This window comes from Martes martes, assembly GCF_963455335.1.
Source record: "Martes martes genome assembly, chromosome: 3".
NCBI classification, from domain to species: domain Eukaryota; kingdom Metazoa; phylum Chordata; class Mammalia; order Carnivora; family Mustelidae; genus Martes; species Martes martes.
In genome coordinates this window covers 119,105,187-119,121,371 of record NC_137890.1, presented here as the reverse complement: position 1 = coordinate 119,121,371, position 16,185 = coordinate 119,105,187, and the positions used below count along the sequence as shown (strand labels likewise).

Genomic DNA, 16,185 nt, shown 5'->3' with positions numbered 1-16,185 from the left:
TCTAGTTCGATGATTCCCCTTGTTCAGCAGGTAGTTACCTGCTCCCTGCCACCTCCCTCTCCACCTCCACCTCCACCCCTAATATCATTGCATCTTATTTATCCTTCCTAGCACTTCTAACAATATGTCACTTGTCTTGTCTGCTTCCCGCCTCACGTTTCAAGTTACAATGGGGCAGGCACCATGAGAGAATGCCCACCACCAAACATAGCATCTGGCACAGTAGCACTCAGTAAAACTTTGCCCTTGAATGAGTAAGTGACAAAGTGTCTTTTAAGATGAACTGTGCCAGGTAAATGTAAAGAGCTATTTTACAATTTAAGTTTGCATGTTATTAAAGCGGGCTTGTTTTCCTTCCCTTTCTAAGCCCATTCTAAGAAGAAGTTTACAGTATGGCACGATTCCTGGTGCAGAGGAAACAATTGTTATGCCCTTTCTATCTGTTCCAAGCCTCAGGAATTTTTAAGACCACAGCTAATTTCCTGAGACAAAAAAAAGAAGGAAAGAAAGAAAAGCAGTTGTCCAAGAGGTTGGCTCCCTGGGTCAAAAATCACCATCCTCTGTGTTTTAGAGGAAGATCTGTGCTTCAACACAGCTTCTGACTGTTTGACACTAGACCAGGGTCAGTGTATTAGCTTGCTCAGTGGAACTCTGGACATTTTCCAGACTCAAGCCTATCTTTGGATACATTTGTGTTCCCACTGCCTCATTTATTCATGTTTTGTTGTTGTCATTGTTGTTGTTCTTTGGTCAGCGGCCTCATCACACAAGACGTTTTTCCACTCTCCAGGCTGTGGCTCTGAGAAGGGGATCAGGTCAAGAGCCTGTGGTTTGTCTCCAAGGACGCCTAACATCTGAATCCAGGCATAATTGGAGCTAACACATCCCGTCCTGAGCTTAAAGGAGAACAGGAGGACTTGAAATGTTACCAAGACTTATTAAAAGAATATCCAACCTAAGTTCAAAATACTTACTGATCTAGCTATTTAAGTGTAAGGTGTTGAACAAGCACTTTTAAAAAGTACGACGTTTACAATTATCACTACATATTTCATGTAATTTGACATTTTCTTGTGCTAAAACCTGCAGTGAAACTTGTCAATAGTAGGAATTATTAAATTCCAGAATTATCTACTAAAGGATATCATTAAATGTCCTTCAGAATACTCTTTTTGAATGAGGTAGGTGATAGAGAAGCCACTGTCATACACAGATTTTACCTGCTTTTAACTGGACTAGATAAAAATTAGTGGGTTTGCTCTCTTGCATCCAGGGCACCTGGGTGGCTCAGTCCTTAAGTGGCTGCCTTCTGCTCAGGTCATGATTCCAGGGTCTTGGGATAGAGCCCTGCATTGGGCTCCAGCAGGCAGGGAGCCTGTTTCTTCCTCCCCCACTCTCCCTGCTTGTGTTCCCTCTCTCGCTGTCTCTCTGTCAAATAAATTTTAAAAAAAGAAAGAAAATCCCTAAAAGTCCTCAAAAAAAGAATAAACTCACAAATCCAGAAAGGAACTCAAGGTTCTTTTGTATTTATACGAACAAACTGCAGTCTATTTGTTGAATGGCTCAGGATCTCTGCCATTTATTTATTTACGGCAGGTTCAACAGTGAGCTGGAGCGTATATTTGATGGTTAAATGAACCTGAGGTAGGTTAATTATTCCAGCAATTTAACCTCATTCCTATACCTTGCAGATTGAACCTTAGTATGACCATATTAGACTCTAAGCTACAGTATTTCAAACACAAACTTCTGACTGGGAGCAGTTTCAGAATCAATTTACATTCAAATAAAAAGGGACTCCAGTGAGAGGCACATTAAGATGTTTAAATTATGGGGCATGTGGGATTCATCAGGCAGGGAAAGCAGTTGTAAATCAAGCTTATGGTGAGTGGGTTAAACACACAACAGGGTTTTTAATGCATGGGCAACCCTTCCTAGTATCTTTTTTTCTTTTTCTTTCCTTCTTTCCTTCTTTCTTTCTCTCTCTCTCTTTTAGTTTAGCAACTTAAATGGAAATGTTAAGGAAATAGCAAAGAGTAAATAACGTTTTTTAAAATGACAACTACCAACCATATTTATAGTTTTTCATTACTAGAGGCATGCCAGCTTTAAAAAGAGGGGATAATTAGCAGTAGGAACACTTTTCAATACACCAAACTAGAATGAATGGGAGGGGAGGCAAGAGAGAAATGAGATCAGCAGTTTGAAGGACTTTTAAAAGAATTACCTTTTGTCTTATTTCTTTTGTAGGTTCTACCATCTTGTATTACATATGAATTTTCCCTGGTGGATCATCCTAACGATTGTGCCTTTGCAGGGAAACAACAAAATATTACTGGGTGGTCAAATGAGTCCTCTGACTAATTGCTTAAAGGGGGCAACTGACATCTCCCTTTTCCGGCTTTTTTTACTCCTCTATTCCCTAGGCCAGGTACCATGTATTCTCCTGCAACTTCTAGGGCCTTTTTTGGTCCTAATTACTTAATTGATAAAAATAAAATGGTAATTTGATATATTTCCCAAGCCCTTGCATTTTATTCCTGAAGAGAACAGTGTTCTACCCAATAGATTCACTCTCTAATGGCAAAATGCTAGGCAAAGTCCTATTTAAGCACAAACCTAACCTTTCTCAGTAATTAAGTCTCTATGCCACCAAAACTATTTCACTAAGTCCAGAAAGTGATCAAATCATTCAAACTAGTTAGTGAACATTTGATTAGATGACCCACAAAGGTAGGCAAACTATAGCCCAAAGGCCAAAAGCAACCTACCTCCTGGTTTTTGTTTTTTTTTTAAGATTTTATTTATTTATTTGACAGAGATCACAAGTAGGCAGAGAGGCAGGCAGAGAGAGAGAGAGGAGGAAGCAGGCTCCCCGCTGAGCAGAGAGCCTGATGCGGGGCTTGATCCCAGGACCCTGGCATCATGACCTGAGCCGAAGGCAGAGGCTTTAATCCACTGAGCCACCCAGGTGCCCCTACCTCCTGTTTTTGTAAATAAAATTTTATTAGAACACCATCATGTTCACTCATGTATGTATTATCAATACCTGCTTCTAAGCCTCAAGGGCAGAGCTTGCAACAGAGGCTCTACTAAACGTTAAGTATTTACTATGCAACCCTTTACAGAAAGGTGTGCCAACCCCTAGAATCAGGTTGTTCCCTTTTACAGCTGGCTGATAGGTTATCTTCTATTTTTCCAATATGTACTCATCCGAGCCCTTAGGAGTTATCCTTATCCCCAGTTTCAGTTAAAGCCGCCTCTGTTTTGAGAACCCATAGTGTGCAGCCTGGAATGCAGAGCCTGCACTTTTGAAACATAAACACTTTGTCTCGATATAATTTTAGTACTTCTGGAACTCTCTAGGAAATGAAAAACACCAAGAAGCTCCTCTGACAAAATTTAGCTCATATTGAGAACACATATCATTGCAAGAGATGTCTTCTTGCTCACCTAAACAATGAACAATAACGGTTCTTGGGGACCAAAATTTTACCAATAACATTAAAAAAATATTGGCTTACTTGTTTTGTTCTTTTATGTGAAATAATCTATTACTTACAATGAATAACAGCAAAGCATAAAAACCCACTTCCAAAGCTGGCAGGTTAAGTGAATCAATCTGGAAGTTGATATCCCCATAGCGATAGCCAACATAAAGCTGTTAAGCTTCCCATAAGTTTACCATTCTCTGTATTTAAAAGTGGTTAGAGAAGAGTCTTGGTTTTTTGATTTCCAAGATAAATCATATTTGGAAGAAAACACATTTTTATCAATTGTATAAGTTTTTGTAGAATTGAGTATTATGTGGTTTTTTTTCAGAATCTTACCTTAATGGAATGAGTATTCTTCCTGTCTCCTGACCCTGCTACTTCTAAGCACATCAGCTTAGGAAGAAGAAAAGAAAGAGGATTTCAGTCTTCAACCTGAGGATGAACGAAGGGAATTTTTTTAGTTTGGCATCTTGAAGATGGTGGAGCAAGAACAGGGCAGCGTGTAAGATCTCTTGGAAGCCACTTTTTCTTCTTGCCTGGGTAAGCACTCAGTGGGGCACTGTTTGAGAACTGTGGACCTTAGAGAGAGAACTCAAGAATAAAAGGTGGAATAATTCCGGTATTTATTAAACACCTACCATGTTCCGGGCACTGCTCAGCAGGCTCTGCCCAGCTCCACTCACCTGATCTTAGAACTTGGAGAGCAGGCTAAACAACCAGTAAGTTGCAAAGCAAGAATTTGAATCCAGGTGCCCTAACTTCAAAGCTCTTTTCAAGGTGGGTTAAGGAGACTGTTTTGAATGAGTGAATGTTTCTAAGGAAGGCGTGCAGGCCCTGTAGTTTCGGGCTATTGGTATTGGGTATGTAAGAGAAGCTGAAGACAAGACTGCCTGAACTAGGGATTTGAAAGAAATTTAGATGAGCTTCAGGGATATTGATCAAAGGGCTTAAAGAATGTCAATCTCTTCTATTTGTTTCATACTTGACTTTCTAACAATTCTGCATATACTTCTTCCAGCCCTGTATTTGATTTAATGAGCAGAACAATATGAGGAGAAGCAGAATAGGGGAGAACGAACAAGAGGGAAAGAGATGAATGTTCACAGACAGGACAATGCAGTCTTCATAGGTATAATATTTCTGAACTCCATGCTTCTTTTTAAAGCTCTGATAGATCACTTGACTTATAAGTCACAGGGAAAGAGTTCTGCAGTAGAGATTTTGTTTACATTCATCTATCCTTTTGTCTAGTTGAGTCAGAAGTATTTACCTCAAATTCTCTTCTTAATACTAGTATAGGGATCTTATCTCAGAGAAACCTTGATCCCCCCCAACCAGAATCACCAAAATAATGTAGAAACAAAATGAATGAACCAGATCAACTTTATTAGCTTTATTTGTCATCCAGTATAGACAAGAAATACTTTGTTCTCTGTTTCATAGACTATTTACCATCTCAGAACTATCCTAAACTTCATGTATAATTCAACCTACCCTTGCTGATGCCCCAAATTTTCCTAAGACCCAACCCTACAGCCCATTCAGTCCCATTTCATGATGTGTAGTGTGTGTGGAGGGTGGTCTGGCTATTTGGAAGGGCAGCCCCAGCACTACCAAGAGGGGTCATTCCCCTCCATGGCCTTGAGATTAGTGGGAAGTTCTTTTCTACATTTGCTTTCATTTCTGATTTAGCCTCCACAGTCCACGCATCCTTTCCTTTTGGACTAGACAAGCTTCCCTGAGCACACCCTATCCTTCTTCATAGCTCTTCGAGTTCTCAGCACCCACCATTCAGAATAGAACCACAAATAATGGTTGCATTTTATCCACCCCCCCCAAAAAAACAGCTTTAGTTGTCTTTCAATGTGTTGAATCCCTGTCATTAAGAAAATATTTAATGAAAGAAAAGCAGGAGGAATTAGGTCATATAGAATAGTATTCTTTCTTGCCTGTGGAAGATGCCGGTGGTGGGAGGGCTTAAGGGAAGATCTGAGAGTGAGAAACAAAGAGTTCCCAGTAGAACGTAGGCAGTCTGGTTTTATTTGTGGCAACCAGTAAACAATCAACTTTGAATTTCAACTTTCCTCCTAACATTGTTAAATACTATGAACTCCATACTTCTCTCCAAATTCAAGGGAAGATGGAAACTCAGAAGGAAAATACCATTTTTTCTACAGAGAATCCCATATCTTTAAACCATTAATGCCAAAACAAATCAAACTGTTAATACCAAAAGAATCACTTTAATTGTTTATTTACCTTCTCCTCCTCTATAAGAATCATTCCATTGAAACTTTAATTTTGTAGGCAAGGAAAACTGAAAAATAAAAACAACAGTACTTGGGATTAGAATGGAACTATATCATATACACTTTCTGGCATGCAGTCAGTAGACCTCAGTTTAAGAAAAAAATTTGAGTAGCCCACTCCATGCCTGATACTATGCTTTTTTAAAATGTCAAGATGCATTGATCTTTTTATCAGCATTTACAGGGGTGGAAAACATATAACTTGGGAAATAAAAATAAAAGCACCTGAGGCCCAGCTCTGCTACTTACAAAACTCCAAGTTTCTAAGGCCTTGATTTCTTCATCTGTAAAATAGAAATAATACCTACTTCACAGACTTTCAAGGATTACAGGAGGTAACACAAATACAGGTGTTTTTTATAAAGCTCTAGCCACTGTTAGGTATTATTACCCAAAGAGATAACTTAAAAAAGGTCTGACTCTACCATTTTTTGTTATTAATACAGCTGGGAACCATGTTCAAAAATTCTATCAGTTGGATTTCAGAAATAGTATGAGAAATCTCTGCTCTACCTCATTTTTACCATCTTTTGAATGCTTATATTATCTAAATATTAAAGCTCCCAGTCTGAATAAACACCAAGCTTGAAATACTTATTTGTCATTTTAACTTGTTGAAAAAATAATAGCAAGTAATTTCTTGCAGAAGGCAATAAGTAGTGCTATTTACTCACAGTGATTGTAATTTTTGTATTTGTCTTCTTAATACAGAACAGATGTGGAAAGCCATGCATTTGTCCCACCCCACCCCCAAATGCTCAGTGCAACATATGGCACCGAATCAGATTACACTCTATATGTGACACAGTAAAATACTCACATACCTGTGCAGAGAATCCAAATTTGCTGTTATTTTAATTTGTGCCAGTCTATTCAACATGCACCTAACATTTTGGTGTTGTTATTTGGGCTGGGGAAATTAAAACCCTGAAGGTGAACAAAATTGCTCAAAGAAATTTTAAATTAACTCTTTAGATCTCAAGGTTACCCACAAGGGTGCATATATATTAAATTTTTAGTGGCTTTGAAAATTAGTACCTGTCAGAAAAGCCCGTGGAGAGGCACGAGTAAGATGTATGTGTATTATGGCAATTGGAGAGTAGAAACGATTTTGCAGTCTGATTAGAAACATGACCATCATGATGAAAATCAAGTTATCTCCCAAGAGAGGCCTGTACATAATTTATTAATGAAGATATTGCAACTATCGTAGCGAAATACCAGGAGCACATTACCAACACCACAATTCACAGACCTCATATTATTGGAAAGTTTGCTGACAGAGCTTCACATAGAATGAGCAAAATTGAGCATTGCCAGTAGAGATCACTAAAGGGAAGGTGGCAGAGAACACAGGTGAATCCAAAAATGGAGTGTTCTTTTGTTTATAAATACAATTGTATATGTTCTGAGTATAAACTATGTCACATCTCTACACAGAAACTAATTATTACCACCACCATAGCTATCTCTCAACCCTGAAAAAAATACTGCAGGGCCTGGACACGTCTATGTCTTCCATTGTACATCAGAGTATTTCACCATTTAAAATTCCTCTTACTATGGGGGAGGTCCCTAGGTGGCTCAGTTGGTTAAGCAACCGACTCTTGATTTTGGCTCAAGTCGTGATCTCAGGGGCGTGAGATCAGTCCGCCGCCCCCGTCCAGCTCCACCCTGGGCATGGAGCCTGCTTAAGATTCTCCCTCTGCCTCAGTCCCTCCCCCATTCTCTCTCACTCTCTCTCTCTAAAAAAAAAATGTCTTCCTTACTACGCTTTGGAAGAGATGATGACATTTCGTGGATCTGAGAAACCAATTCTTTTCAACCTCCTTCGGTCCATTCTTGCCCTTCTGCCCATAGTGAACATGAAAAACACATGAGAGAAATAGAACATTGAAGAAGCATGACTTTCCATTTCTGAATCCTTGAAGCTCAAGTTGAGGCATCAACATCACAATGAGAAATCCCAAGATGCGGGTCTTCCCTTGTGCCACTTCACGACTACCCTGTGATACCCACAATCACCTTTTCTAAAAAAAAAAAATTTAAAGATTTTATTTGCTTATTTGAGAGAGAGAGAGAGCATGAGAAGGGAGAGGGTTAGAGGGAGAAGCAGACTCCCTGCTAAGTAGAGAGGACTCTATCCTGGGACTCCAGGTTCACAGCCCAAGCCGAAGGCAGTCGCTTAACCAACTGAGCCACCCAGGCGCCCCCAAACTCACCTTTTTAAGGCTATGACAGCAGCATCTAGAAAAAGATGCACCTGCCCTGGCTATTTGAGAATAAACCCCAAAGAGCAAGTGGCCAAATTACCCACTAGCAACCATTCGGCAGCTCAAAAAGCATAGTCTTCACGGGCGGCAAAAGTGGCGACTCTTCTGAGATTCCCAAACTACAGGGGCTTGAGTATCAGCCAGAATGTCAGGATGATCTCTTACTTTCAAAAGGGAGAATTTAGAGGAATTATTTACTATTTGGGGAAATGATTGTTCCAGAAAGAATTTCAATTCTGGCACGATTGCCCTGGTAGAAGGAAGCACAGCACAATTTTGCTTCATAAATGTTTTATTTTCAGCATGCCATAGCTTAGAAATTTGGTTCTGCTAATATGAAATATGTAAATTGAAGAGAAGAACCTGGCTAGATGAAGGAAAGAAGGAAAAGTATCAGTTGTTCCCCCAAGGTCCCTGGGGACACTGCAGCTTGATGAGTGAGATTGTGCATGTGGTTCAAAAGTCAGAAAAACTGCTCTCCTGACAACCAGAATTCCTTTTATTAGGCATATTTTACTGAGCATTAAACAGCACAAATCCAAGTGATAAAGTACAGGCCTGTACTTCAATCCAGCTTGGGTGTGAGTGCACACACACATACACACGCACATACACACAGGCACACCCTTGCACATTTTACCATCCTGCAAACTACAGCATTTTATAGAGCTATGTATCTTTCAAAAATAACACCCGGTGCACATGCATACATACTTTCTTTTCCTGGTCAACGCAGCAAGTCAAGATTTATTTTAGAAGGTGGGGAAGAAAAGACACACCAGTGAGTTTATTTAAAGGGAAGCAAATTTAACAGAGCTACACCGATAACAGCAGATGTCTAGTTATAATTCACTTTCCTAATGCTGATTAATATATTCATAAACAAACCAAATGTATTTTCCAAAGAAAAATGCTACTGTTTACACCCCAACAGCCACTGGTTTCAGTGGTGTTTCTCAATAAAACGAAATGTTCTTTCCCCAGCTCCCAGAACTATTTATTTTGCTTCCTGCCAATCTTGCAAATAATTTATCTTGTGTGTCGTTTCCTCATAAATGCTTCCTGGTGCTTGATTGCCTGGCCTGTGTGGCATTTGATTTCAAACTTTTTACCTTTTTACCTTTATAAACATTCAGAACTTTTAAGCGTGAGGAGAATGCCCGAAAGGCATGTGAAAATGAAGCAACTGCATTTAGATAAGCAAACTGTTTTACGGCATATCTAGCTTTCTATGGATACCAGAAAGCTCTCTTTGCATCCAATATTGCATTCCCAATCTGGGTGCAGAACAGCAAATTAACATTTACTCCAGCAAAGAGGCCCTGGTATCAACATGTTTAATTTATTATTATTGCAAAGAACAGTTTTCCCAGGATTAGTGAAACAGAATACATATATTTAAGGATCTGCACTCAGACCACAAAAAAAGAGGTGGGGGGAGGGAAAAAAAAAACAGAAAACAAGAGAAAATAGAAGTAATATCAGTTACCACATGATTTTTGTGGTAAAAAATAGAATATGGCGTGCAATAGTGCAATTTTCCTTTGCTGGTCCAGCAATGCAAGTCTTAATAGGAAGTCCACTGATGTTCTTTCTGCATTTCAGGATTTAGTTGCGTGCTTGCCGGGGGTTGGAGTTCCTGCCAGACTTCTGACTCTGAGTGGAATCACTATGGCTAGAATCACTTTTATTCAGTCCAAGATGACGGAGCTTCATATCCCAGCGCTGTGAAAATTAAAACATTAAACGGTCACAGGCACATATCGCCAGGGTTATCATTTCTATTATTCTAACAATTTAATAAGACCACAAAGTCAGATCACAAAAGCATTTTCCAAAAGTATAAAATTTTGTTTTCCTGAGATGCTATACAGACATAATTCTCTGATCATAAAAGAGTATAAAATTTTGTTATCAGATGATGCTATATGGACACAATTCTCTGACCATAAAAAGCACAAAATTGGCCACCTAGAATATGTCAGCCATGTTTTCATATCACTCCTTAAACTTAAAATTTCCATGTCAAATGGTGACACAAGTATCTATCCAAACCTGTGGGTATTTCTGGAGGTAATATACATAAGTCTGGCAATGAATGGAAGACACTCAGACTTTGAAGGGCTATTTTTCATTTTCTCTGACGATACGTCAGGACTTAGCCTTTTAAGACATACGTGATTTAAGCAGTGAAAAAAATGGAAATTTGGGGGGCAAGTGGGATCTCTTAAAAATGTATTTCCAAGGGGAACCTGGGTGGTTTAGTGGGTTAAGCCCCTGCCTTCGGCTCAGGTCATGATCCCGGGGTCCTGGGATCAAGCCCCACATCGGGCTCTCTGCTCAGCGAGGAGCCTGCTTCCTCCTCTCACTCTCTGCCTGCTTCTCTGCCTACTTGTGATCTCTGTCAAATAAGTAAATAAAATCTTTTAAAAAAATGTATTTCCCAGTAATTTCTATCAAGTGCAACAATCACAACAGATGAGGGTCTACACTCAAAGTTGTACAAAGCAGACATTCACAATGTTTCTAATACCCATAATCAAGTTCACTAATATTCCATATTAACAATGCCAAGAGGGTCTACATGTAAAATAATAAATTAAAAGGAAGTTATATTTTGGGTATTACAGGTAGTGAATAAGGACTACACTAGTACTTTTCAAATTTTGATAAATATAGAAATAACCTGGAGATACTGTTAAAATTATAGATTGTCATCTGGTAGGTCTGGGATGGGGCCCAAAATTTTCATACATAGAAAGCTTCCCCGTGATGCCAGTGTTGCTGGTGCAGAGACCACATTGAGCAGCAAGGAGCTAAGGTCAGAGGGCCCAAATTCAAATTCTACTTCCACCAGTTACTGTGGAAAGTTTCTTGAACTTATTAAACCTCATTTTTATCATTAACACATTGAAATTAATAGAGCATACTTATAAGACTGTTCTGAAGTTTAACAAATAATATATAAAGGGCTTAGTACATAATAAATTATCATTTTTCATTTACTACAAATAATTCTTCATTCTAGCCTACTTTATTACACAATCTTACTGTTTTTCATATTAAAAAATAGTCTGATTCTCAGCTCCCCAAGGCAGACCAAATATTTTGATTTGAACATCCTGCTACACCAGAAACTTAGGTAACCAACAATTTGTATGGCAAAACCATAAGAAGGTCTTTATTAAATTCTTATTCTAGTCACTGAGCAAAAAAGAAAAAGAAATCAGCTGAAAAGGGCAACTCTTATTTGGAAAAAAAAAAAAAATGGTATCCTCCCTAAAACTCTTTTTCACATTCTCATATTGACAGAAAAACTAAAGTAAGAATCTCAATAATTCTAGACAAAAGAGACTTTCTACCCAAGATATTTAGCCATGAGTATCTGCATATGAATTAAAAATTGTTCACATTTTGGTTTAATTCTTCCCTTTAGAATGTTTAAATCCAGACTGAAAATATAAGGATTTCACAGTAACTCTGTGAGTCCCCTGTAGAAAGCAATGGAAAATATGTTTGCGTAAGAAATAGGATAAACCAGCCATGTGTCCTGGGTCTTTACATGATGGTCGCTGTTTGGGTATACCAAAAGAGAAGCAGAAAGCCTCGTTACATGCTTTTGCAGCAGGGATGTTGAAAGCTCTTCCAACTGGTACAGGAATTTAGGACAAATTCCTGTTCTGCATTAGCAAGCAGAAAACCAAATTAAAAGGACAGTAAGAGATTCCAACTTCCTGAAAAAGAGCCATTTTTTTAATAAACACCAAAGTAGCTGAAAAGAGATACAAATGGAGAATTCCCACAAGTCTGAACTTTAAATACATCTCACTTTTGACAAATATACTGGGCGAAAAAAAGAACTTACCAAAGGGTAGTTTCTCCCTGAAAAATAATGCCCTTTACATTTTTGTAGGTCACTTAAACTCAAATGTGTCTGCTGTGTCAAGTGCCAGATGTATAAGATAAACTGCCCAGGGGTGTTTAACTTACCCTGTAAATGTTTCCCAAGCCTTCAGACTCACAGAAGGAAGGGGATGTATTATGTTTGGTACAATTCCCACTCTTTCTTTCTCCCTCCCTGCCTACTACACACACACACACACACACACACTTTTCAATTCTTTGCCATTCTATGCATACATTCCTTTCTTTGAGACAGATTTGCTTAGTATAGTAAGAAGAAATGAAACCTTCTAACTTTCTTTAATAATTTACTGCGATTTCTCAAAACACATCATTTCCAGAATCTAAGAATCATTGGCTTAAAAATACACCTCCATTACTGCTATAAAGACTGATTTGGTCAGATCTCTTACATACAGATGAATGTGGCTACAGCTTGTACAGAGGAATTGGTGTCTATGAATTGAGACAACATTGGTAGCTTCCTGCCCATCATTTATTATCCCCTTGTTCTTTGACTCACAGAACTGCAATTTGTTCAAGGAAGCAATATGTCCAGCTAAAAAATGACACTTGCCATCTTCTCTTATAGGTAGGGATGGAAGGGAGACTAAAACCTAAGTATAAATTGCCAGATGGGACACTTGGAAAGCCCTTTCTACCTCCCCTTTTTTCTCTCTGAAATATAGGTGTGATGCTGGCAGTGGGCAGCCATCTTGTGACCTCCAGGTGAATATGAGCATGGAAGCAGTTCCCTTAAAAATGGCAGAACAGGAAGCAAGGAGGATCCTGGAGCCCTAAGGATAATGTGGAGCCACCCAACCAGGACTAGACTAACCATAGTCAGATTTCTCATTGTGAGAAGATTTATTATAGCTAAATCTCTGATACGTTACAAAGAATTCACTCCTTAAATTAAATTGACATTAAAAAACAAACTCCATCCTCAGAATTTGAGACCCAGACTCAGACAGAGAGACAGACACACACAGACACATACGTCTCAACTTTAAGTATTTCTCATGCTCTTAAGGGCAACTCTTTCATGTAAATGACAAATAACTATTTTTCTACTTTTATTTTTATGTATCACTTTGAACATAAAATACAGGCTTACCTTAACTTTTTTACCAAGTCGATCCTTCCATTTCTCAGCAATAGAACCCTCCACCAACAGTAATCTGTATTTTTTAAAGAAGCAACCATTTTTGAAAATTAAAATGTATTCTTGAAAAACACAAGGAATCATTGTCAAGAAAGATTTACTATTTATTCTAGAGTAGGACAGCCAAGTTTTAGAGCAGTAATTCTTAACAATCTGGGAGTCATGGACTCCCTTAAGAAGAAATGATGTTATGACCACTCTCCCCAGAGAAATGCACACCCACAAATTGCACACATACACTTTTCTATCCGAAACATTATATTGAGGGACCCAACTAAAGCCTATCTACCTAGAAGGTAGACAGAGCCCCAGGTAAGAATCCCAGAGTAAGAGGTCTAGAGAAATGCATAGGATAAAAGAAAGGAGAAGCACAGCAATTATTCTGAATCCTTAGGGAGTGAATTACCTGGAGCGTTCTTCATCTTCATAGCCCATGATGATATACTCCTCGTTAACATTAAGTGGAGGACATAGGCAGCCAGAGCTGGTATAAAGGTTAATGGTGTCCCTTGGAATGTTTACCAGAGAAGCCTTTAGAATCTCCTTCACCTCAACTACAACAGTCACGTCATGGCACTTGGTCTTTACTTCTTTAACTTTAGCCCGAATGACTGGATAAAAGAAAATAAAGCTGATGTGGTAATATGATACACAATAATCCCTAATCAAAAAAGACAGGTAGGCTCCTTTCTAGTTAATTCATAAATGTTGACCAGATTTTTTTGCCTTAGATGGTAGTGAATGACACACTACATAACACACCTGCCCCTTTACTCTTCAGCCCTGATCCCTTTCCAATTCATGTACACATATGTATTTGTGTGTGTGTGTGTGTGTGTGTGTGTATGTGTGTGTAGGCATAGGTGTGTGCATGTATTTCATTGTGAGAAATCCACTTAGATAATCAAAGGTTGAGTGACTCTGATGTGATTTTCCTCCAAAATTTTATTTTGAATGTGTACATACGTGCTTTGAGTTGCTGCCAACAGGAATTTATATTAATTTCACTCTATGTAAAGAACTGGTATTTGATATGTTTTGTTTCTTTCTATCAGATGTATTAATGGATTTTCTAAAGAGTTGGGGCCTCTTCAGTGTTTTAATGTCCTGTTCTACAGTGTTCCCCAGCTGCTTCTGCGACCTCTCCGCCTTGCTCATCTTAGGGACTGTTCAGACACCAGCTCCTTTCTCCTTCGTTTCAGTACAGATTATCTTTTATGTTCTCCTGTAGGTATACTACATTTTCTTCTTGAATAAAAACTTGCTACCATGAGATCCTGTTTCCTCCATGTATTTTGAAGTCAGACCCCCCGATATTCCCTCCCTTCATGAGCTATGGAACATGGTCTACTAAGTTCATCGCATGATGTACCTCACTCAACGGAAATCCTGACACCCAGTGTAGCTCACAAAAGCCACCTGCACTTCTCAGTATAAAGATGAACCCCCTTAAAGTAACCAGCTCAGCTGCAAAGTCAAAGTATTTGACTCAGAATCTACAAAGTACGTTTCTGCTTCTAATCTGTATATTCTGTCCTCTGGAAAAGCCAAATGTTTTAGATTCCTTCTTCTGATAAATGAGCTTGTCTTCCCCACCCCACCCCCCTCTTTTAAGGAGGGCTTTGAAAAGGCCTGCAAAGAAGTAAAAATGTCAATTAGCAAGAAGCCAGCGGCTTTTGGCCCAGCTATCTAGTCCAATATTCAGGGATGTTACAGAGAGGAAGACAAAATGTATCTAAATGAATCCACTTTCTGAAAGCCTCTCAGGCATATCTCTGCAAACCACTTTCCTCTAAGTTCCTTCCCACAGATTTTAAGGTCTTTTGGACTACAGGGAATGGAAAAAAGTAATCCACGAAAACATAAAGCCAGCAATAAGCCATTCCTCCTATCAATGCCCCGACTTCACACAGAAATGTTCAACGTTCCACTGGTAGGGCATATGGATGAGAGAAATTAAGTTGCTGATTCTAAAATCTTTAGGACAAAACCTCATTTTTGCTCCACAGGTATTTCAATTTCTGGAGAAAGTATGAGGACTACCGTGAACGAAATAGAACTACCCAGCTGTCCCTGCTTGGTGTTAACTTGAAAGGAAAGGAATCCTTTCTTCGTGTTCTCGCGTCTATATTTTAACAAAAAAATAAGATTGCCCTTTTGAAATGGCGTTTGGGAGATTCAGATGATAAATTGACAAGCCTGGCTCGCAGACATTTTTTTGTGTCCTGGTTTATGTAAATGTGCTTCAGAGCCTCCATCAACTCTTAGAGATTAGCAAACTGTGCAAATGTTCTCTAACTAATGATTTATTTACCCAGTGTGTCTACTATTTTCATTAGAAATTTTTAGCACATGTACCCACTCCAAAATAAATACCTCTCTACAAGACTTACTTTATTATTCAAGTATTTGGTTAAAGCTCAAGAGCTTTTACTGAATTAATCTGAATGAAGCAGAGGTTGTCTGAATTATCATTTACTCCCACCCCCACTTTGTTTTCTCATTAGACACAGGCAAACACTGGTGATAAAAGTCAACATATTTTAAAATTTAAATTGCATTTTCCTTTCAGAATTCTTCCTTCTACTTAATCATTTGAGTGCTTGCCTTCCCCCCCAAAAGAAGCTTTAAGTAGCGGCTACAGACCCATGGAAACCTTTCAACTATGGGCAACCTGGTTATTGTTTGGCTATGAGGAAGAAATGATCTCCTTCCCACTGATTGTGACTTGTATTCGATTTTACATTATAATGTTCACTCAGACTTGTAACCACTCATATTTTAACTTTTAACCAAAATAGCAGGACCAACTGCCACAGCTCTAAGAAAATGAGATAAAGTAAAAATTGATAATAAGAGAAGTAAAATAAATACAAAGTCAACTAAATTTCCTTGAAATAACATTTTTTATTATGCTTTTGTTTTTGGTATAACTATACTTAAAAGTTCACGTAACATTTTTCAGTCTTGAAAAACTATCTCCTAAAACTCGAGACCTCCATTCCCTGTGATTTTTCACATCGGTTTTTAGAGGAATGGGT

The 16,185-nt window shown here is 38.6% G+C and overlaps 1 protein-coding gene across 1 annotated transcript in view; it reads right to left on the bottom strand.

Moving 5' to 3' along the window:
- Positions 1-8,557: 8,557 nt before the first annotated feature.
- The window catches only part of FRZB (frizzled related protein), a 32,829-nt gene continuing 25,201 nt past the window's right edge, over positions 8,558-16,185 (bottom strand). Inside the window, exons 4-6 of the mRNA XM_080799115.1 lie at positions 13,551-13,755; positions 13,097-13,160; positions 8,558-9,801 (exon numbers count right to left, since the gene is read on the bottom strand). Of these exons, the coding sequence (XP_080655241.1) occupies positions 9,685-9,801; positions 13,097-13,160; positions 13,551-13,755 (386 nt within the window). The 3' untranslated portion in view covers positions 8,558-9,684. The remainder of the gene's footprint in view (positions 9,802-13,096; positions 13,161-13,550; positions 13,756-16,185) is intronic.